Source organism: Lissotriton vulgaris, chromosome 1_1 (genome assembly GCF_964263255.1).
Source record: "Lissotriton vulgaris chromosome 1_1, aLisVul1.2, whole genome shotgun sequence".
NCBI classification, from domain to species: Eukaryota; Metazoa; Chordata; class Amphibia; order Caudata; family Salamandridae; genus Lissotriton; species Lissotriton vulgaris.
In genome coordinates, this window is record NC_141685.1 from 817,429,477 (window position 1) to 817,452,809 (window position 23,333).

General features: G+C 44.2%; 1 protein-coding gene across 1 annotated transcript in view; it reads right to left on the reverse strand.

The window, feature by feature from the left end:
* Positions 1 to 22,935, reverse strand: part of NIBAN1 (niban apoptosis regulator 1) — a 393,109-nt gene extending 370,174 nt beyond the window's left edge. The window contains exon 1 of the mRNA XM_086957112.1: positions 22,650 to 22,935. Coding sequence (XP_086813238.1) covers positions 22,650 to 22,704 — 55 coding nt within the window. The 5' untranslated portion in view covers positions 22,705 to 22,935. The remainder of the gene's footprint in view (positions 1 to 22,649) is intronic.
* Between the last annotated feature and the right edge of the window lie 398 nt (positions 22,936 to 23,333).

Sequence of the window (23,333 nt, forward strand, 5' to 3'; positions counted from 1 at the left end):
AAAATTTGACAGAGCCGAGCCTACCTAGGGCACAGCATCAGATAGACCATACAGAGAACCAAGCAATGCTTGATGGGCCCACACCACAGGCAAGTTGTGGACTGCATTTTTTTAAAAGCAAGGGCCCTATGACACATATGGCGCACTTTCCCTGTTTGGGCCACTGCGCACCTTAAAACAGCATACTGGGAAAGTGCGCCCTATTACAATGAATGTGCTGCTCCCAGGACAGACGCAATGTCGCACTACCCAGGGGCAGCGTATTCAAGTGAAAAACAGAACGGCTTTGAAGCAGCCACTCAGTGTTTCACTGAGCAAGCGGTAACCCGCCTGCACTTTTTAGAGGGTAGAGAGATCCTCTTGCAGGCTGGTGAAGTGAGTGGCTGCACCTGCCTGCAAGGGGATGTCTGGAGGGGTCCATAGGACCCCCCCTTTCCCGACTCCAGGGGGCGCACTGATAGTGTGCCACCTTTTAAGTGGCACACTGTCAGTGCGCCTCCTGACAGGCTTTTTTATCGTTAAAACGGCATGGGCACAGAGGCAAAGGGATTCCCTCAGTTGCGTGATTCTGGGGAGAGGGGTTTAGCATGGTCTGGTCCTCATGCAAAGCGTTTTAGGTTTGCATGACATAAAACCGCACAAAAAAACAAAAGCCCCACTCTAGTAGGAAACCCATTCTGTAAAAGAAAATTACTTACCAGTCAAACCTGCACTGTGCAAGAAAACAATTGAGGGGACGATATGGTGGCAGATTAAAAGACTTGTGAAACACCACATTTATAGTCATAGTTGGTTACCAGCAAAGCTGTTTTCGGAAATGGGCACTGTGCCCATTCTTCAAGATGGCATAAACGAAACTGGCAGCTGCTCTTTGAGAGGCTGATGGAGTGATCGAGGAGGGGAAGTCGGCATTTCCTGAGTATCTTGGGCCCGGAAGGGTACCGCTTGCGACACCTTGGCGACTGCTCGAAGGATGACAAGAAGTGAATTAAGTGGTGTGAGCAGCGTGCTTGTGTAGACACCATGTCTTCTCACGTGCTCTTTGGTGAATCTTCGACTCTGAAAACATCAATTGGGCCGATTCCTAAAGTCACGTGGGGGGGGGGGGGGGTCAGGGTGTTTGGAACAAATCCCTGCCAGGGGCCGCCACACAAATATGTGTCCATCCTCAGAGGATTATTATATTAAGGATATATATTGGCGTGGTGGCCCCTGGGGTTTGGTGGCCCTGTGCCGGTGCACAGTTTGCACATGCCTAAGGCCGCCCCTGTAAACACCCTTTAACTACATTGTATTTTTTTTAGGTGAAAAATAGAAGAAATGGGAAAAGTGAAAACCTTCTAAAACAGTCTGAGACACTGATTTGCACTACTAATGAAGATTACTGGAAATTCCAACTTATCTGAGATGTATGCGGGTCCCACACTGCCACTATCTTAGAGCGATTGTGAAACAGTCTTTCAGAAGAGGTGGACTTGCTGAAAGAGGCCTCCAAAAACAGTGGAAGGAGACAGTACTGGAAGTGTAACTAATGACAAATCAATGTCAATTTAACGTCACAGACAATATCATTGAGTTTCTGAGATGTGGGAGAAAATATACTGCGACATATTTTAGTTCCAGTTCACAAAGGTCCAAGGAACATTTTAACTGACATAGAAAATAAACCATATTTATGCTTTGGTCACAAATGACAACTTTGTGCTAATTCGCACTTCTGTGGAACTCAAGCACAATGTACACATTGCATACATTGCCTGGAAAAGTGTATCCTTTTCATTTAGTTTGAAGACTTGTCCCAATTTCCTAGCCCTATAACTGTTTAATGCACTTCGAGTTAGAAAAATTGCCGGATTTAATAATCATTTTAACTTTACAACATGCTCCTCATTAATAATCATTTTCACATAGCTTCATCCTTTCTTGCATATATTAAAAAAAAACCTGCATTGCTGGTTAAACAATTAATTCACGTCTATTTCTGCAAAAATTCGTTGCTGAGTTAAGTGCTTTTTCAACAATTGTGATTATTTAACCTCTTCCCTGCTCATGACGGAACCACGCCGTCATGAGCCACGGTAGCCGTGTGCTCATGACGTCATGACGGCACGGTTCCGTCATGCTGTGGCCACTCCGCCGATGCAGCACTGATTCCCCGCCTGTGCGGGCGAATTAGTGAGCGGGCATGGCCGTGACGGAACCACCGTCATGAGCACACGCCACCCATGGCTCATGACGGCGTGGTTCCGACCGAGCATGGCGGCGCTGTGCTCACCCCCACGTGCCGTGGCGGAATTTGCGCCGCGGCGAAGGGGTTAAGAATGACTACTTTGGCCCGATAATTATCTCACCAGGTAAAATCGGGCACCTATATATTCTGAATTTATTGGGTGCAATAACTATAGCTCATTTCAATTTGTGCTTTGAAAATGAGTCATAAAGTGCAAATTGTGGGGCATGATGTACCGAAATGTATTAACCTGGCCGTTTTCCCTTTCTAAATTTCAACTGGTTTAACCTGCTGAAATTTAACGAGGGGTGAGATTTTTTTATCGGTAATTACCGGGTGCGATAAACATTGTAACACTAAAAACTGCAATCAGATGTTTATTTGCACAGAGAACATCATTTAAGGGTCCCTTGTAATGAAAGCCTTTTTGGCTGTGCCCCGCATTTAGTGAGTACACCCACGTGTGTGCCGTCATTAAAAGTTACATATACAAAGTGTGTGAGTATGTTGTATGTAAGACACAATGATGCGCAAAGAGAGGGACGGGGAGCTAAGGGGAAAAAAAAGGTCCAGTACCCGTGCTCCCAAGGTGAGACGTATCAATCACTGGAGGGTACCTGTTGTTATCAATGATGGCTGGCCCATTCGGCAGTGTGAAGTATAGGTAGAGAAGTATCTATCTTCCTTTATGTCTGAAGGTTGGATGGAGGGGAATTCCTCCTAATTGGAGAGTTGCCTTCACACACCAGTCAGGGTGTCATGCTTCATCATTGGGCGTTTTTCTCCTCGTGGGGGTGTGGGGGGGGGGGGGCTCTGCAGTCCCCCATGGCACGTGGGAGGCCTGGCTCTTTGGCGGAGATCCTTTTCGAGGAGCACCGCAGTGGTGAGTGCAACAGTTACCCTCCAGTGATTGGTATGCAAGACACGCCCACTTAAATCATGGTTGCAGGGGTAGACTGCACAGGCTAGCATAATAAAGGTAAGGATTTGCTCTTCAAAATGGCCAGTAATGTCTGTGAAACACCTTGCAGGAAAACTGTCTACAAAGACTGAAAAGATAGGCAAAACCAACTTGTGTACATTAAAAGTAGCACAATGTACTATTGTCAGATTGAAGCGCCAAAATCAGTAATACTTTTGTACGCTTTTATGAGATCGTGCTCCTGACTCATCTACAAAATCATATTTAACCAGTTGGACTGCACCACACCTCTTGTGCTACTGGCACCGCAACCCTCCTTAATACATTTTTATTTCTGTTCATGTGATGATCAGAACGAGTTTGAAGCATGTATTAAGAGATAACTGATTTATACTGTCCAGAGCAGGGGGTCTACAACCTTTTTTTTTTTTTTAAATGATTAAATGATTGCTACTACTTCTGATCAATGAAAATTGTCTCGAGCTGCTAATGGCTTTGACGATTGCTGCAACAGTGAACACATCTAATACAACCACAGTAATGATGTGCTAGTGATAACTCAGATGTATCCCACAATACAGAGTGACAAACTATCGTCAGGCCAAAATGTCATATCCAGAATACTGACTACTACAGTATCATGAAGGCACATCAATATAGGTACGTTTGGATTCACTGTACTTAACTACAAATCTAGGTGTCATGAAGATACATATTCATTCAAGATAAATACATGTGGAATTAAGAAAGCAAAATAAAAATTAAATATACCAATAAATATTTACCATTATGATATTGTGGTGGTCGATAGTCTGAATACAAATTTTTGGCTGGGCAATATTTAAAACTTAATACTGCAATAGGACACCAACCACCCCAAACTATAAAACAGGGATACAAACAGCAACATTAAAAAAAATGTTATCAATTTAAAATACCTCCACTTGGCCAATTAAATAACAGCCACAGAACAAACTGCCTATTGGCAAAAATAGAGTACTGACAGTTTTATATCTTCTCAAGTCCGTTTTTTTTTGGTTTAACACACTTAAATACTTTTTCTGAAAAAGAAATTTGCCAACTTCTTTTTTTTGTTTTCATGCAGTCTCCAAATGTCAGCTTGCGATTTCTCTTGTACAAATGCATCACATTGACAGATTCTGTTCCATCTGCCCAGCTAATGTTATGTTATGTTGATATAATTTATATTCCGCACACATCACCCCGGGAGGGATACCTCGGCACGGCGCAGACCACAAGCAAAGACGAAACTGCTAAGCCGAAAACAGCTCTGTCTTAGGTAGTTTCCTGAATTTAAAATGATCTGTACCCTTTCGAATATGAGAAGGAAGCTCATGCCAATGCAGAAGGGCTCCCCGAAGACCTGCTCCCTGAATGGGACTTTCTGACCCTTGGGACAGTAAGTAGAGCTTCGTCACAAGATCTTAAAAGTCTGACTGGTCGGTCATTTGTAAGCTTCAAAGCTAGGTAGCTTGGACCATTCCCTATCAAGGAATTATGTGTGCAACTGCAAATTTAAAATCTATTTTTTTTTTCGGAATGGCAAACAATGTAGTGAACGTAGAAGGGGAAAGGAATCAGCCTGGAAGGAAGATGGCAAATGAGATGTTCTGTGGTGTTCTGAACAAAGTCTTGAACCAGATTTTTCCTCACAGAAAAAGGGAGAAGGGAAAAAGATCTCCTCAACAGGCGCATCATATAAAAACAAGTGCCTGTGGTAGTCAGTACCTTTCATTGTGAAGGATTGGTCAAGACGGATGCCCAAGTTCTTGACAACCAACTTATGAAATGAAGCTGTGCCTAGTTCAAAAGGCCACCAATTGGGGGTCGAAAGCTGTTGGGACTTGCCAAACAGCATCATCTCCGTTTTGCCTGCATTCAATTGGAGACAGTTTTTCGTCATCCAGGCAGCAATTGCTTTGATCCCAGTAGAGAAGCGTTCTTTCGCTTTGTCCAGATCTTCATCAGAGAAGATTAGTAGCTTTGTAACATCAGCGTAGACTAAAGGTTCAATTCTGAAAGCTTTCAAAGTCTTGACAAGAGGGGCAGCATATATGTTAAAAAGTGTGGGGCTTGAGACAAGAGCCTTGAGGCACCCCCTTGTCCAGCATCACGGTAAACGATTTGTAGGAACTCAAAGTGATAGTTTGAGTTCTGTTTGTTAAAACAAATCACTGAACCATTGTAATGCCGTGCCATGGATTCCAATGTGCTGCAACCTTTAAAGCAGCCTAGGATGGGACAAAGTATCAAATGCTGCAGACGAGTCCAACAGCAAAAGTAAGGATTGAAATTTTCATCAAGAGAGCATTTTATGTGGGGAGTGACCGCCATTAAGGCGGTCTCACTACTGTGAAAAGGTCCAAACCCAGATTGTGACGGGTCCAGAAGTTTATTGACCTCTAGGTAATCCATGAGTTGTTTATTTGTCCTTTCATCAACTTATCCCATAGAGGAAGCAGTGAAATAGGTCGATAGTTGGTAAGATTAGTGGGTGCCATATTGGCTCGCTTTTGAATCGGTATGAACCGAGCTGCTTTCCAAGGGGAGGGAATCTTCACAGAGTTCACTGATCTATTAAGTAAGGAGCATATGACAGGGGCAAGCTGATTGGACAGGAGAGCAGATATCCTAGGGGGACAAATATCTAGAGGAGATCCTGATTTAGCTGATGGAAGTGCTTTCTGAATTAACTTGGGTGAAAGTAAATGAAACGTCCTAAATTAGAAGCATAATTGGAGGAAAATAGGCTGGAATTAAGCTCCCCACGTGCCTTCTAGGAAAATTCTGGTAAATCACTTTGCTTTTATCTTCAAAGTGATTATCAAGAGTCACATAGTGCTTGTGACGCATGTATTTCCTGAGAACAAGCAAACGCGATTATAAAAGTATTAATTACATTAGATAACTCTTTAGAAGAGCTACAAGCCTGACTGATTTGGTGGGAAATATGGAACTTCAGGGCTTTTATGATATTATAGTGGTACATCGTTAAAGATGATCTTTAGGCCTCCTTATCAAGAGGATTATTAGGCCGGAACCACCGTCTTTCTAATTTTTTGCACAAGGCTTTCTCAGTTCTCACTTCTGTTGTATACCATGGTGCATGGGCACCATGTTTAGATATGGGACAGGATTTTAGAGGCCCACATTGTCAAACACCAAGTTTAAGGCTACATGATAGTCCGATAGTGCTTTGTCCACATCTAAATCTTTAGGCGTAACTTTAAACTCAGAGGTGACTTTTCGACAGGGTCTAGCCACGTTTTTATTACCTTTTTGTGTGTTTTCAGTTACATTTGCCTTGGGAATCTGGAAACGGATTAAGAATGATCAGTCCAGATTAGAGGCTGGGGGCTTCGCAAGTCAAGGATGCACAAAAGATTAGATCTAGAGTGAGTCCCCCAACATGAGTAGGTCAGCTGACTTTCTGATATAGGCCTAACATTGTTAGAGCAGAGATAAGCTGTGCTACCTCCACATTTAGGAAATATTTCCCGAGGCAGTTGAAATCTCCCACTAAAAGAAACTGTTGGGATGCTAAAACATGGGTCGCGATATATACAGTGAGATACTAAGTGAGATACTAACAAAACTATTTTTTGGGCTTCGGAGGGCGATACACTAAAGCGCCTCAACTAGCAGTCAATAGGAGAGATTTCAAGCTTAAAAACACATATCTCAGCCCAATCTGCATGTAAAGTATCTATGAGAGCAAATTTAACCAGGTTTTTCAGAAATAATGGCTATTCCGCCACCTGTCCTGCCCGCTCTGTCCAATCTCAGCATGTGATAGTTGTCAGAGAGGGCCAACGCAATGGCTGGTACAGAGGTAGAACTCAACCAGGATTTGGTGAGGAAACCAATCTCAGGTGATGCTGAGGAAAGCATGTCCCATATTTCAATCACATGTTTTGGTACGGACTCGACGTTACACAAGAAGCTATCAAACGCTTAGTCTTTTTAGTCTGGAAAAGTGCAGAAGGAAGAGTGGAGCTTAGTGAAACAGTAGTTGTGTTCACAAGTATGGATATATGTTTATTAACCGGCCATGTTGATATGCAAATGTCTTTAATTGTGCATGGAAACAATGAAATTTACATTTTAGACAGGCTACTGAGCCTTTTAATTGGGTGGAAAAGGACCATTGCAATAGGTACCTATAGTAGTAGAGGCTCTATGTTGGTTGTCATTTTTCACATAATTCTTCAAAAAAATATATAATTCTAGAAGGGTACCCAATTTCAGATGTAAAAAAGGCAGGGGTTCTGGCTCCTGGCACAGTCCGGTGCGGATGAGCTCAGTCGGGCTTGTCTTTGGCAGGCTATTAGCATGCCATCTGCGCGTCTGTTGTGCGTCGGCCCCAGCAAGGGTTTAAGTAACTGTCTGGAACTTAACAACTAGACTGCTGACTCCACTAAGGTATTGCGACAGACGAGAAGTGAGGCACCAACAAGCTCTTTCCACACAAACGGTATCGACTGTGGTGGACCGAAGTGCAGCTATCGGCACAAATTAAAAATAAGGTAAACCAAAGAAGATTAACTTAGCAGGTAAAAAATAGAGTGACCGCTTGCTTGTGGGCTAAGGCTGCGCGTTGGCACAGGCATGGGTTTAAGTAACTGTCCGGAACTTAACTAGACTGCTGACTCCTCTAAGCTATTGGGACAGACCGGAAGTGAGACACTAACAATCTCTTTCCGCACAAAGAGTGTCGACCGCAGTGGACCGAAGATCGGATATTTTCGCAAATAAGGTAAACCACAGTATATTAACTGAGCAGGTTAAAAAACAAAGTGATCGCTTGCCTGTGGGCTAATATCATCCTATGCCAGGGATGTCCCCATAATGTCAAAGATGCCTACATTATGCCATGGATGGCTACGATCATGTGACAGCGGGCCAGAATTAGGCCAAGAATACTCACAATATGACAAGGATAACTACCATTATGTCATAAATATTCCAAGGATGTCCAAAATATGTCAATATCTAATAATTATTTGCCATCATTATGTCAAGAATAGTTATAATTATGCCAGAAATTAACCCCCTGATAATGGAAAACATATTTAGTTGGTGTGCCCTCTTAACAACTGGAATAACTTACAGGGTGAGACAACGCCTTTCCAGGAGGGAAACAGCACTATATATATATATATATATATATATATATATATATATATATATATATATATATATATATATATATATATATATATAATAGCAAATATATGCATACATATGGGTTGTATGATTTGCCTCACTGCCACCACGAAGTCGCCCCGCTCTGGCCTCTCCATCATTGTTGTGTCCAGTCCTCGGCTACTCCCTACTTGCCGGTTAGCTATCTAGAGATGGACGGCAACCACAATGCAAAGTGGCCCACTCGGGCACAAGTCCTTGAGAGAAGACAACTCTAACCACACACAACCATCCCATTTCCTAAACCCATTCTCCACATTTTCTCCCCACTTCCCCGAACCCCCAGAACTCAGAGGTGCACCAGGGTTTAGAGGGAAGGCTAGGTGTAGATATGATGTTGACATGAGCACCGGATATTTACGCCCACTAGAGTAGAATACACATTAATACAAGCAAGTAATTGGCTCATCAAAATGCTGATCCACAGATGTTGGTCTTATCCTCTTTAACACACCTCTGTTGTCCATGTCTTCTCCATAATTGGTAATGGAAAAGTTTGACTAGAACGCGGCTTTACCTGAGAAGTAGTGGAAGTCATACGTAGAGAAGGCAGAAGACAATCAAAGCAGACAATAAACTGCATCTGGTTGTAGGTCTCGTAACCACATTCGAAAAATCAACCAGCACCTATCACATATCTATGATTTTCACTCTGAAATATTGTCAAGGTAATTGTTGATTGACTAATATCAACTCTCCCATAAATGCTAATTTACTGCTGTTAGCTGCACTATCACAGTATTTCGGAGTCGATATTATTGTCGCAATATTTTTGTAGGTCAATATTACAACTGCAATAACGTGGCACAACACGTCGCCTATGTGCTGTACAGAAACACAGCGGCTCTTCCACTGATGTGCAGGAGCGTTGCCCCACTGGTCTGTGAGCAGCTCAAGAAGGAAAAATAAAATGATAATAAGCGCAATGTTATTTTCATTCTATTTTTCCATACTGGCTCAGTTCTACGTGCGGGAGGGCTTGGGCTGTCCAGAGCAGGGGGAGGAGTGGAGGGCTCTCTCTTAAGTGCACATGACGGTTTGGCCGGACATCTTAGGCGGGCAAAACAGTTATGCGCACTTAGTATGTTCTCCACCCGTCTGTATTGCACAGCCCGAGTAGCGAACATGCACAGGCTCTCAGTTCCTGTCTGAGCGCCGAACGAGGGCGCTCAGACCAATCACGACGCTGCTGTCATGCTAGTGACCGCACCATTGTGATTGGCTAGGGGAGTCTGGGAGCCTGTGTGCTTCCAGCTTCCCTAGGTCGTCGACAGAAGAACATAAGGGGGACAGAGGAGAGACGGCACCCGGCCTGCAGGTAATTGATTTAAAAAATATATATTTTTCATCTCCCCCCAGCCCCGCCACCCCTGTTAAGTAGCAGCCGCCACTGCAGAAACATACTCCACTTCTACATAGTAAAGCCAGTGCTCTGTATTAGAAGGTCAACCTGCTGGAAAATCTTAGCAAAATGATAAGTAGGTGACAAATACCTAAAGGATTGCTATAAATAAGAAACACGTCATCTTCGAGCAGGAAGGGTTACATAGTTATCGATCTAAATGAAGGTGTGACTCACAAGACCAACATGGAGGTCGTCATTATGTCAACATAAATTCCACCAATATGATAGAAACTGCATAAGATGTAAAGAGAGGGGCCGGGTGTGAAGAGCTCAAGATGGAGACACTGACAGACAGGTCTGTAGTACGTGGCAATAAAGACGGCCTTACAACAGCTAGGAAATGACGGACTGACAGACGTGTGTTAGAACTGAAGCTAGCAGGACAGTCACAGAAGACCAGACAAAGCAAAGCAGGAGCGTGTGAAGATGAACTTTTCAAACTTAAGAAAAGTTTTTTTTTTTTACAGTTTCAGCTTTTTGAAAGGGTTAATAGTATTAAATAAAGGTGAAGAAAAATGTTGCATACATTAGATTTTCATTAAAAAAAATCGTAAAATATCAACGTTTTCATCTTTGCACAACTTCATAGGCTGAATTTCAATGTTGTAAAGTCCTTAATGAGAGACGTTTCCGACCCAGTCGTGGGCAGCTTAGTAGTGGACAGATAAACATAAGGCATTTTTTACTTCAAAGGTAAACATGCAACAGATAAGTGTTTTGCAAAGAGGCTGAACATTTGTGAAGATTTTCATATTGATGTAAAGGGTCAGTCAGTCATTTTTAAAATATCTATAAATTACGTCGGCTTGTGGTGTTTTTTAAATAAAAGGAGGTTTGTATAGCCAGAGATACAAACGAGCACCTCAAAGTGACTTGGAACTATTGCAATAAATCACAGACTTCCACTTCTCAACAATGCCTTACTGTGGCAGAAACGTAATCCATCCCAACAAGGAGAGGAAGTTGGGCGCACACACTCTGGCTCCCAGGTCTTCTTCCGAGACTATATGTGTGTAAAGTTGCAGGTACACAGGGATGCACAGGAGCCTGTCCTTGAAGGACTGTGAAACTCTTACTATGTGTAGAAAGCTGTGTTATAGGGCTACCACTTTGGAGTGCTTTAAGTGTGCAGCACTGTCCCATTCCAGAAGTTTAGCTACATAGATTATTTTTAGTCTTTGTTTTGCGGACAAATCAAGCAGCATAGTCCATTGTTTCACTTACTGTGTTCAATAAACATTTCCTGTTTGAAAACAACACCTTATTCAAAGCACTTGACCCACAATACACATGGCATACAATAACACAGAAAAATGAAAATGTGTTACATGGTCAGATTTTGCCATGTCAGGCAAGATCTAGGTGATATTTACAAACCATATAGCCTTATGCTTAACAATGGAAACAGAAGACCACAGTGCATGATTACCGGGTAGGTAACAAATATAATTAAAGAAAAAAACATACGCAGATTATATGTGTGTGTGTGTATATATATATATCATCACATCAGCTTCTATATATATACACACATCTATGTATCATACATCTATGTATATATGTATAATATGTATATATATATATGTGTATATATATATATATATATATATATATATATATATATATATATATATATATATGAGAGAGAGAGAGAGAGAGAGAGAGAGAGAGAGAGAGAGAGAGAGAAAGAGAGAAAGAGAGAAAGAGAGAGAGAAAGAATGAAAGAGAAAAACAGACAGTGAAGTCAGGAGAGAGGGAAGCAGGAATCTGGAGCAATGGAGGAAGGTTTGTGATGAGAGATTTGAGTGTGAGTGACACGAGGTGGACAAAGATTTGCCCATACACAGAAAGAGAGCCAACAACGTGAGAAGAGAAAGACATCAATATAATATTGTCAGTCACCGGCACAAGCCAGAAATACCCAATATCTGTTTTTTCGAGATCTTTTGCGAAATACAATAGCACCGAGAGCAGAGGGACTAGCTAGTAATAGAAAGAAAAGAGATGGCTATGCTGCAAACAAAGGAAACAAAATAAGCCCACATTAGTCTACTCCTATGACACTCCAAGCATCAAGTCTCTATATAGGGAATTAAAAAATACCTTACATTCAAATATCTATGTTAAACATGACTATTATTGAAGAAATACAACAATAGTTTTTTACGTGGTAACTGAGGTCTTTATGGCAATGGAACCAAGAGTCAGACCATCTGGAGAGTGTCGCGCACCATGGTACGCGCTGAAGCATAGGGTTCACCCATGGCCAGTGAACACATCCTGCCTGGGCTGCTGATTGGCTTCTCAATGAGCTCCTACACCATGACTGGACGGAGGAAGAAATGTACCTAGAGAGTAGGTGGGCAGCAGGAGAGGCGTGAATTTAATATGAGGCAAACAGTGGAAATAATTGGGAAGGGGAGTAGGCATGTTTAGTGATTGGACAAGGGTTTTATGTGAGAAAGTGGATGGTCAAGGTAGCAGACAGAAGGGAAAGGACTCGGGAATAACTGAGGAAAGCGGTGGCAACTGGGTTGAGGGAACCTTGCCTACCCAAATATGGTGATGGCTATCTAGAGGACTTGCTTAAGACCAACAAATTCAACTCTTATGAAAGATGAATCTATTCTGAAGCATTAGTTAGCGATGCATCTCCTAACAAGCTTTTTGGAAATGTATAGGAAGAAACCAATGCAACACCCTCAAGGTAGGGCTTTACCTTCACACGTAGGTAACCAGTGTCTACCAAGATCACACAAATAATATCGAAGCACTGTGGAGGGCCACCAGATTTCTGTGTGTCAGTTACAAAAATAATGAAGCACGGTCAACATTTGACCCTCGATTCATGGAAAGTAGATTAAGAGTACCCAATAAGAGATGCTGGGATTTATCAAAAAAGATGCAATGGATGCGGTAGCCAGCTTGAGGGCCGGTATGATGGGAAGTATTCTATAGTCATGGCATCTACTGAAGAAAAGATGTCGGAGAACACCTTTCCAGCTCCCTTGAGTGGGTCGTGTCTCAAGGCAACAGCTACAGAGCCGGATATGTGTTGTACCCAAGGCTAAGCTCTACCTGTTGGGTGTTTGTGAACTCCCATGTCTGAGGTTTGTTACAACAAACAGATGTGGTTTTCTAACCAAATTGAGTGTTTACAACCCAACTGTTTTTGTGAACATTCTCAAATGGTAGTTATGACTGCAGCATATCAATCTTACTCTTTGGGTTCAATGGTGACAGTTCTTTTATGTCGATCCTTGAACACAGGTGGGTGAACGTTTGAACGCTCACCACAACTTATTGGCTTGCTTTGGGATTTGTTGCAATCTGGGTCATCTTTACACACATCAAGATGACACCTTGCTTGTAGTTGGGGGCAAGACAATGTACAAGGAGGCTCGACGTGGGTGTCTGCACTTCTACCCAACGTCATCGACACAACAGCCTGTACCATCAGTGCTTCAGACAGGCAGTTCTATTTGCTAAATGCAAAAGGCCAGCCAAGACACCCAAGGATTTTGCTTTACAGGAGGTGGGAATTTCGACCTACTGACACCATCTGATGTTATAAGATGACCACCACTTGGCAGCATTTCATGGTAGACCTGGGTTGTGGAGAACAAAGTTCATGCAGTCTCGGGCTATTTGAAAGGGCCTGTGGATTAGTGGCTGAATTCCCTACATCTAGTGAGATTGCTGTGCTTCTGACTGAGGTTGTTGAGTGCCTTCTTGTGTGATCTCTGTCACCCTCAAAGTCATAAGGGCCATGTTATCTGTGTAGGATTTGAAGAATGACTAAGGCTACAAGTGTATTCTTGCACGCCTGCCTTCAACATTAAATATGGTGATTTGGCATGACAATGCTATTGGAGATGGACCTTGAGAAAGAGATGGTGTATCATCTCGAGATGAGGGACCTAGTAGTGCCAGGGTTACATACTAAGAGGCAGGGGCCTCCTGCTCTACTAGCCAGAAGGTGGGGCCAGCTCAGGTCATTGTGCTGCTTCTCCAACACTAGTACACAATAGTCTGCACACAGTGCAACATGAAACTAGATCATGCACCCACCGGTACACTCAAATAGACAAAAGGGCCACACATTATTGATGTTCGAAGTCAATTTGAGAAACAAGCACAGACACAAAAACAAAGCAAACAGAAATTGCAACAATGGTTGGGGCAGGAAGACGTGTGCTTGTGGACAGGGGACACAAGATCCGGAAATGGGAATCATTTACAGGAGGACGGAAGCAATGTGACAAGTACATCAGGACAGAAACACCTGGCTAGGAGCACGTCAACACTTGGACAGCAGGGAAGGTGCGCATGAACACTATGACCAGGGCCATTGGAATTATGCAGCAGGAGAGGACCAAATTATGCGGCAGTGTTGAGGAGAGGACCAAATTATGCGGCAGTGTTGAGGAGAGGACCAAATTATGCGGCAGTGTTGAGGAAATAATGCAGCAAGAAAAGGCAAATTATGCGGCATAATACAGCACATTTCATAACAGTATTACTTCATTATTTTGTCCTTTTTAACCTTGGTAGCACCTTCTGGGCATGGGCTGCACCTCATTAGTACCAGTTTACCACCCAAATATAGTAATAAGCAGAAACATTTTACTTTTGAATAGTATGAGCTAAAAGAATGTTTTTGTTAAAAACTGCAGATTATGGATTATGTGGCAAATGCAGCTAATCTATAGCTATGCAAAAATCACCGGGCCCACAGAATCACGGAATTCCAGTGGCCCGACTATGACAAAGAACCCTAATGGCTGGATATTTGGAGGGGATGCAAAGACATTGAGATGTGGATACACCTACTTAGGGTGGAAATGTAATCTACTGATTACATGGCTTGCTCAGGAACCCTCAAGGCCTCGGTTTGAATGAGATCTTTGATACTCATAAAAAAAGCTAATTTCTAGCAAGTCACTCTTCCAGTGACTCCAATTGTAATTTGTTTAAGCCATTGTACAGCATGCGGTCTGGTACTGTCAATGTAAGGCAAATCAGCTCTTCGGAGAAAAATCTGTGCTACATCAAATACCAAAAAAATCAAACTCAAATTTGAGTTAATTACCCAAAGTTCCTCTTAACCAGTTTTTTTTATCCCTTAGTACACAGACACCGGGGTATCAGTAACGTTAATAATCTTAATGTTAATAACCTTTTATATAGCGCACGTACACCCAGAGATTTCATGGCGCTGACTAGCAGAATACCAGGTGGATAAAAGGATTATGCCTAGGCCTGAGTGAAAAGCTAGGTCTTAAGCTGTTTCCTAAACATTAAGAGGTCAGTGCAAGAGCGGATCTCCAGAGGGAGGGAATTCCAGAATCTGGAAGCAAGGGTCGCAAACCTGCGTCCTCCCTGGCGTTGGAGTTTGAAAGAGGGGGTGACCAAAAGATGGAGATTGCCGGACCGGAGGTTGCGGGAAGGAATGTACCTTGGCAGAAGAATGTTAACGAATTGGGGACTGCGGGCATGAAGAGATTTGAAGATGATACATGCTGTTTTAAATTCTACTCGTTGGGAGATAGGGAGCCCATGGAGTTGTTTTAATAGGGGCCTGGCTGATTGCCAACGAGGTTGCTGGTGGATCAATCTGGCTGCTTGGTTCTGCACCAGCTGGAGGCCTTTGCTAAAGAAAAGAGGGAGGCCCAGGTAGATGGAATTGGCATAATCCAGGTGTGACAGTACTAAGGCTATCACCACCTGGATCAAGGCCGAATGGGTTAGCATCCGACTGATTTTCTTAATCCTGCGGAGCTGGTAAAAACAGGAGGATACCACCATGCCTACTTGAGTTTTCAATGACAGATCCTTGTCGATGGCCACTCCCAGGCTCTTTACCGAAGTGAAGGGGGTACGAGGGGGTATGAGGGGGACCGAGTTCGGGAGGCCAATAGTGTGGGCCCCAGAATATTTGGCTTTTGCCGTTAATAACTAATTCGGTCTTACCGGGGTTCAATTTTAGGTATTTAGAATTCATCCAATGACAAATGTGCAGCATGGTGCCCTGAAACTCCCTGATGGATTTGGGAGAATTGTCTATTGTAAAAATAAGTTGAAGGTCATCTGCATAATTGAATGTGACGGCCTTGAACATTTTCAGGGACTGGATCAAAGGGACGAGGTACACATTGAACAAAAGGGGAGACAACGAAGAACCCTGAGGAACCCCACAGGGGGTGCAGAGTTGGGGGCAGTGAAGGGGGCAAGGCGGACCGCTTGAGTGCAGTCACAAAGGAAGGACCTAATCCAGCTGTAGGCTGAGTTGCAGATGCCGGCCTGTTCGACATGGTCTAATAAGATGGCATGATCGACCGTGTCAAACGCTGCCGAGAGATCCAGAAGGACCAGGGCCTGAGGGATTCCCTTATCTGCATTGTTGCGAAGAGAGTCCACAACAGCGGTGATAACAGTCTCGGTGGAATGAGCAGGGTGGAACCCAGCTTGATGGGGATCAAAGTAGTTAGATTGTTCATTAAAATTGGAGAGATGGGTAGTTACATAGGCTTCCAGGACCTTGGCCAAGTAGGGGAGAAGGGAGATAGGCCTATAGTTGGAGAGGGTTGAGGGATCCGCACCTGTTTTTTTCAAAAGGGGTACGACTACTGCCTCTTTAAAGTCTTTAGGAACCATGCCCTGTGACAAGGAGGCATTGAGAAAGGTCAGAATGGGGGCGGAAAGTGCCGAGAAAATTTCCTTTAAAATGTAAGGGGGGCAGCAATCCCTAGGGGAACCAGATTTTACCCTTATTAGAAGGGCTTGTAGGGAGTGTGCATTAGGAGGTGGAAAATGGTCGAAAGAGCAGGCGCTAGAGGTCTGTGCAGGGAAGTTCGGTTTAGGGTTCATAACTGGAATGCTAGCTTTGATGGTAGTGATTTTATCAAGAAAATATTGATTAAGAGAGTTACACAGATTTTGGGTGACAACCGGTTTTGGAAGAACTCTCTCCATGTTTGACAATTTATTAACAATTGGAAAGATGTCTTTGGATTTGTTGTCCCAATGAGTAATTATGTTTGAAAAATACGAGGCTTTGGCTTGGGTGATGGCTATCTTATAAGCTGCACGGGCGGCTAGATAGAAAGATTTTACGTGTGGATCATAGCCTCTCCTCCATTTTCGTTCCTTTTGACGGATATCTAATTTTTGGGCCCTCAAATCGTGGGAGAACCACTTCTGGGCATCCGAGCGGCGGGCGGTTTTGAGTCTTTTCAGGGGGACATGTACATTACTCGCTGCTAGTAGCCAATGGGAGATGTTGGTTTCAGCCTGCTCAAGGTCCATATTGTCGACTAGGATGGCGCTAGCTAGACTGTCCAGAAGGGCTTGTTTGTCAAAGGTGCTCCATTTTCTGATGAAGCCCCCCTCCGTTGCCGGGGACTTGCTACCAGTCGAGATAGAGATGGTAAACTTGATCAGGAAATGATCAGACCATATGCAAGGACATATGGTGGATGTGGAGATAGTGAGATTGGTACTCCACACCTGATCAAGGGTATGTCCCTTAACGTGGGTAGCGGAGGTAATGTGGTGGTAGAAATTAAGGCCCGATAGAAGTTCCATTAATTTGCTGGCCTGGGGGCCACCTAGATCATCGTTACACCAGTAATTGAAATCCTCGAGTAGGAGAATTTTTGTATAGTCCGTGACCACAGTGGCTAGTTGTTCGCACAGGGAAAGAGGGAATGAGGGCATATGTTGGGGGGGTCTGTAAATTAATACGCAGATCAATGGGCCAGCCTTAGATTCAAGTTTAATAATTAGGTTGTCTGCTGCAGGGAGATTCAGAGCGGACATAGAGGTAAAGACATAGTCTTTATTAATGATGGCCGCTACTCCACCTCCCACCTTTCCTGGAACCCGGTCGACATGTAGGATGTCATAAGAATCTGGAAGAGCTGCCAGGATGTCCGGGTAGGAGTCAGTAATGAGCCATGTTTCTGTGATAAAAAAGATATCGGGTTTGTCTGAAAGGAGAAACAGGAAGATATCTAATTGATGCTTGACTAAGGAACGGGTATTAAGGTAGGAGATGTGGAGTTTTAGGTCAGTGACTGGTGCTGAGATGGGCCTCTGGCTCTGACAGGGAGTGGTGGGCAGGAATTCTGGTGGATTTGAGGGGTCTCGAAAGATATCAAGGTGTTTAAGATAATCAAGAGTGGTGGAACAGAGCGAGAATTTTGCCTGGTGTAATGATCCTAAATCTTCAGAGGAATAGATGGTTGTTTGAGCAGGGGGGCTGGCCCCTGGGCCCGTCTGGGCGCAGACAGGCTTGCCTTTGGTGCGCCATCGGCGCGTCCGCTGCACGTCCGGGTGGGTAAGGCCATTTTATCCTTGCGAGGGCGGGAGGGTAGGCAACTAGTCCGTCAACCCAAATACTCCCCCAAGATGGCGGCTGAGGAAAACCCCTGACAGCACCTAATCGGCTGAGGGTGAGGGGAAGGCAACAGTGCAGGTCAGTAACGACCGGTGCAAAAGATATTATTAAAACACAAGTTAAAAATCGTCCCGCTAAGCTATATTCCCGGCTTCCACCTCAGGAATGAAATCTGCTAATCTGCGCGCATGGGCAGTAGTGCGTCTTTTATCCTTGCGAGGGCGGGAGGGCAGGGCAACTAGTCCGTCAACCAAAATACTCCCCCAAGATGGCGGCTGAGGAAAACCCCCCGACAGCACCTAATCGGCTGAGGGTGAGGGGAAGGCAACAATGCAGGTCAGTAACGAACAGTGCAAAAGATATTATTAAAACACAAGTTAAAAATCTTACCGCTAAGCTATATTACCGGCTTCCGCCTCAGGAATGAAATCTACTAATCTGTACGCATGGGCAGTAGCACGTCTTTTATCCTTGCGAGGGCGGGAGGGCAGGGCAACTAGTCCGTCAACCAAAATACTCCCCCAAGATGGCGGCTGAGGAAACACCCCCCCCCCCGACAGCGCCTAATCGGCTGAGGGTGAGGGGAAGGCAACAATGCAGGTTAGTAACAAACAGTGCAAAAGATATTATTAAAACACAAGTTAAAAATCGTACCGCTAAGCTATATTCCCGGCTTCCCCCTCAGGAATGAAATCTACTAATCAGTAATGCTTACCAAGGGGTCCTGCGACTGTTTAGAAACATTATTAGCAGATTAGGAAAGTACATATATAATAAAAAGCAAAACTGAAAAATGTTAAATGCTCTGTAAACAAAGGAATTTGAAATGGAAGCTAAAAATTACGTTGATATTCTTATCTGGTTTGGTGGGAGCAGCACAAGTTCAACAAAACAGAATCTAGTACAGATGACCGAAGACCATAGCTGAAGTAGCACTGGTATGTTCAGACAAAAAGAGGGCGTTCATTAAGAGCAAAAAAGACAAAGTGATAAGCTAGAATCCACCATATTGTCCCGTATTTTAGAAATACAGTTGCTTTTTAAAAAGGCCCAAAATTCCTGTTAAAATAAAAAATAAAAATTTCACATATGTATGTTTTGCACATTAAACAAAATATATCATGTATTTATTTTGTAGGTGTTCTTGTGTCTGTATTTTTGTGTACTATTTTGAGGTTTAAATCGTAGAATTTGCAAAATCGGGGGTCCTTGGCTTCCAGTAGTGATTCAGTGGGGAGTCCGCAGAAATTACAAGATTAAGAAACACTTCTCTAAACAGGCAGGGTGTTGTTGCCAGGCCGGATTGGAAACTGTCAGCCATGGAAAAAAATAATCTAAATTAAGCCTGTCATATTATTTATATTATGCTATTTTGGTAATATGCTATACTTACACTCTTATTATGTTCTATGTATTGTAATTCAATGAATTATTTTGTACTGTGTTTTGCATTCTGTACGACGCTAGGCCTATGCATCTTCATACTGTGCTATGGTAATTTAAATGACAAAACATTTTTTTTACATAAAAAAAAATTCTGCCATCCCGCAGGAGGAATCTTAATAGTTCTATGTATTGTAATTCAATGAATTATTTTGTATAATGTTATGCATTATGTATGACGCTAGGCTTATGCAACTTCATACAGTACTATGGAGATTTATATTGCAATAAAAATGTTGAACATAAAAAAATCTGTGCCACCCTGCAGGAGGAGGTCATGGGGCCTTTCATGATTGGGTAATGGCCGCCCATCTAGCAGTGAAAGTGGTCCCAGACCAGCAGCGCACCAAGGAAGGGACAGAATGGCGCGTCCGGCCCTGGATGCTGCAATCAGAAAATCAACAAACTTTGAATATTTAAACACCACCTGCTCAAATATTAGCGCGCTCAAATACCGCTGCAGGCGCGAGCGGTGGGCGGGTCAGCAGTCTAGTCAGCTGCACCTGTGTGCAACCACACCCGTGGCAGCAGGTGCGCTTAATTGGGTCAGGCTGTGAGAACGGGCGCGTGCTGGGTGGCTCTGACTCAGAAATACCCAAGAAGCAATATATGATCTAATGTGGCCGGTGCAGCAGACCTGAACAGCACAAACAACTGTAGGGGTGTGCGGTGCGGGCCAGAGGAAATGTGCCATGGTGTGTTAGTAATGCAACTATTTACCCTTCCCTCTGGACCCATCCCTGTGTGACTCGCCTCTTGACGTGCAGACGCTGCAACGTGCTTTAAAGCAATTTGTAGCAGCAATGGGGAAGTCACTCGGAGGTGCCTTTCCACTCGTAAAACACCAGGCGGGTGACCCTCAACAACAAAAGGAGCACCCAGCTCAGACTCAGAGCTCTGATGCACCAGGACAAAGCAACCATGTCGGACAGATGTTACCTCTTGGAATGCGAAGTGCAGCTGCTGGAAGGCAGCCCTGTCAAGAAGTGCTGAACAGCACACCTGATGGGAAGTGCTGGTACTGTCCCCATTAAAAGTGCAGTAGCCAAGATGGAACCTACTGGTACTGCCTCATTTAAAGGGCAGAAGGACCAGCTGAGAAGTGCTAGCACTGTCCCATTTAAAAGTACATTAGCCCTGGAGAGACCTGCTAGTAATGCTTTATTGAAAGGGTAGAAGCTGTGCTGAGAAGTGCTGCTACTGTCCCATTAAAAGTGTAGTAGCCCCCGACACATACTAGTAATATCTCTTTACAAGGAAGAAGTAGTCCATTAAAAGTGCAGTAGCCCCACTGAGACCTACTTGCATGGTCTCATTAAAAAAGGATAGCAGCCCTACTGAGAAGTGCTGGTACTGTTCCAGTAAAAGTGCTCCCCCACCCCCCTGAGACATACTACTAAATATCTCATTACAAGGACAGAAGTAATGCAGAGAAATACTGGTACTGTCCCATTAAAAGTATAAAAACCCTGCTGAGAAGTGCTGGTACTGTCCCATTTAAACCAGGGCAGACCTGCTGAGACACTCTAAACAGTCCCATGAAATGTATAGCGTGAGTGCTATATACATTTATTGGACAGTCCCTGACCGGATGAGCAGTGCTGGTGCTGTCCCATAAATGAATAATACACATGCTGGCCGTGCTTGCTTTGTTACATTATATGATGAGCAGCCCTGCAGAGAAGAGACACTACAGTCCCATCAAATGTATGTCAGTCCTGCCGAGAGAAAACACTACTGTCCCATGAAGCGTACAGCAGCCCTGCCTGGAAGAGACACTACTGTCCCATCAAACGTATATGATATATACGTTTGATGGGACAATCGTGTCTCTTCCCGGCAGCGCTGCTGTACGTTTGATGGGGCAGTAGTGTCTTCTCTCGGCAGGACTGATATACGGTATATCAGTCCTCTCTCGGCAGGACTGATATACGGTATATCAGTCCTGCCGAAAAGAGACACTACTTCCCATTAAATGTATAACAGCCCTGCAGGGAAAAGACACTTCTGTACAGCAGCCCTGCGGGAAACATCACTACACCCCATTAAAGGATAACAGCTCTGCCAGGAACGGCTGCTACTGTCCCACTAAAAGTATAGCAACCGTGCGAGAAAGATACACTACTATCCCATTACATGTACAGCAGCAGCCTTGGTACTACAGTTCCATTAAAATGACAGCAGCTCTGCAAAGACCAGCTGCTACTGTCCCATTAAAAGCACAGCAGCCTTACCTAGAACAGACGCTACTGTCCCATTAAAAGCAAAGCAGCCTTACCTAGACCAGCTGCTACTGTCCCATTAAAAGCACAGCAGCCTTACCTAGAACAGATGCTACTGTCCCATTAAAAGCAAAGCAGCCTTACCTAGAACAGATGCTACTGTCCCAATAGTAGGCCAGCAGCTCTGCTGTGAAGCACGTGCACTGCTCTTTAAGAAGCATACAAACTCTGCGCAGAAGTGTGGGCACTGCCCTGTTGAGAGTGTGTATGCTACTGTGGCTGAGAAGTGCCGAGACCCTCACATCAAAGTGCAAGGGCCCTGCCCAGTGGTGCGTATGCAGCCTCCTCATGAGTATACCAGCCCTGCCGGCGGGACCCGACCCGTGCTATTCAGAGCACAGCTGGCCTGCTGCTGCTCTATGCCAGCACTTCTCTCTTAAAGTGCAGCAGTAGCCGTCCTGCTGAGACACCAGAATATTCTTCCAAGCGGAAGCCCTGCTGTGAAATCTAGCAAACCGCCACATTCAAAGCCCCGCGGGCAGCAGCAGTAAATGCATTTACAGTGACATTTCAATAAAGCAGTGTAACGTATAGAATATAATCAGGGTTCCGTGACACCCCCGCGACACCAGACGGCTGGCCCTGGCGCCGCTGCAACTACCTGCAGCAACAGAGCTGCAAACAGCTGTGACTAAATATTAAGGAGGTACGCATTTTATTTGCATTTATAAACAGCGCAGACACACTGCATAGAGTAAGGCTAGTCCCCTCTCCCTGCCACCCGCCCGAAAGTGTCGTACCTCGGATGTAGGCGCACTTGCTCTCGTCCAGCTGGCTGGATGATGACGCCCCCATGCTGCCTCCGGGACGGTGTGCTCGCGGGTGCCCAGGGCAGAGCTGTCAGCGGTCGGCGTTGGCTGTTCAGGGAGGGGCTCCGGCGCGGGTGCTGCTCCCAGCTAATCTGTGCGAGCTCCTGTGCTCGTCTTCAGTAAAAAATGAAAACTTCCTGCCAGAGGCAAAAAAAAGTGTTTGCCACAAACAAGCCTGCAGGCATATTACAAACTCTGCTTTTCGTAAGTGGTCAATTAAATTAACAAGGAGAAATGCTGCCACCTGGTGGCACAAAGTTGAGCTGCACGCCATATACAAGTTACCGATACAAAGAATTCCTTCCCTGTGATAAAAGAAAGGTGCGAACATCAGAACGGCACCTCTTGACTCTAGGCAAAGCATTTATTCCCAGAATCTAGGTATATGCAGAAAGTGTTACTATACCAATTTATATATATATAACAATCTTAGCTTTAGTTCCGGTCATATTGCAAATGGCACTTTATGAATTACTCGTTCATAGACAAACTTCAGTCAAAGATTTTCAGAAATCTCAGACACCTTTCCCCTATCGGAGGCGCGTCGTGTTTTCATAGAAATTAAGTCCCGCTAAAGAATCTTAAAGATAATGCACGTTAAAAACGGGTGCTATG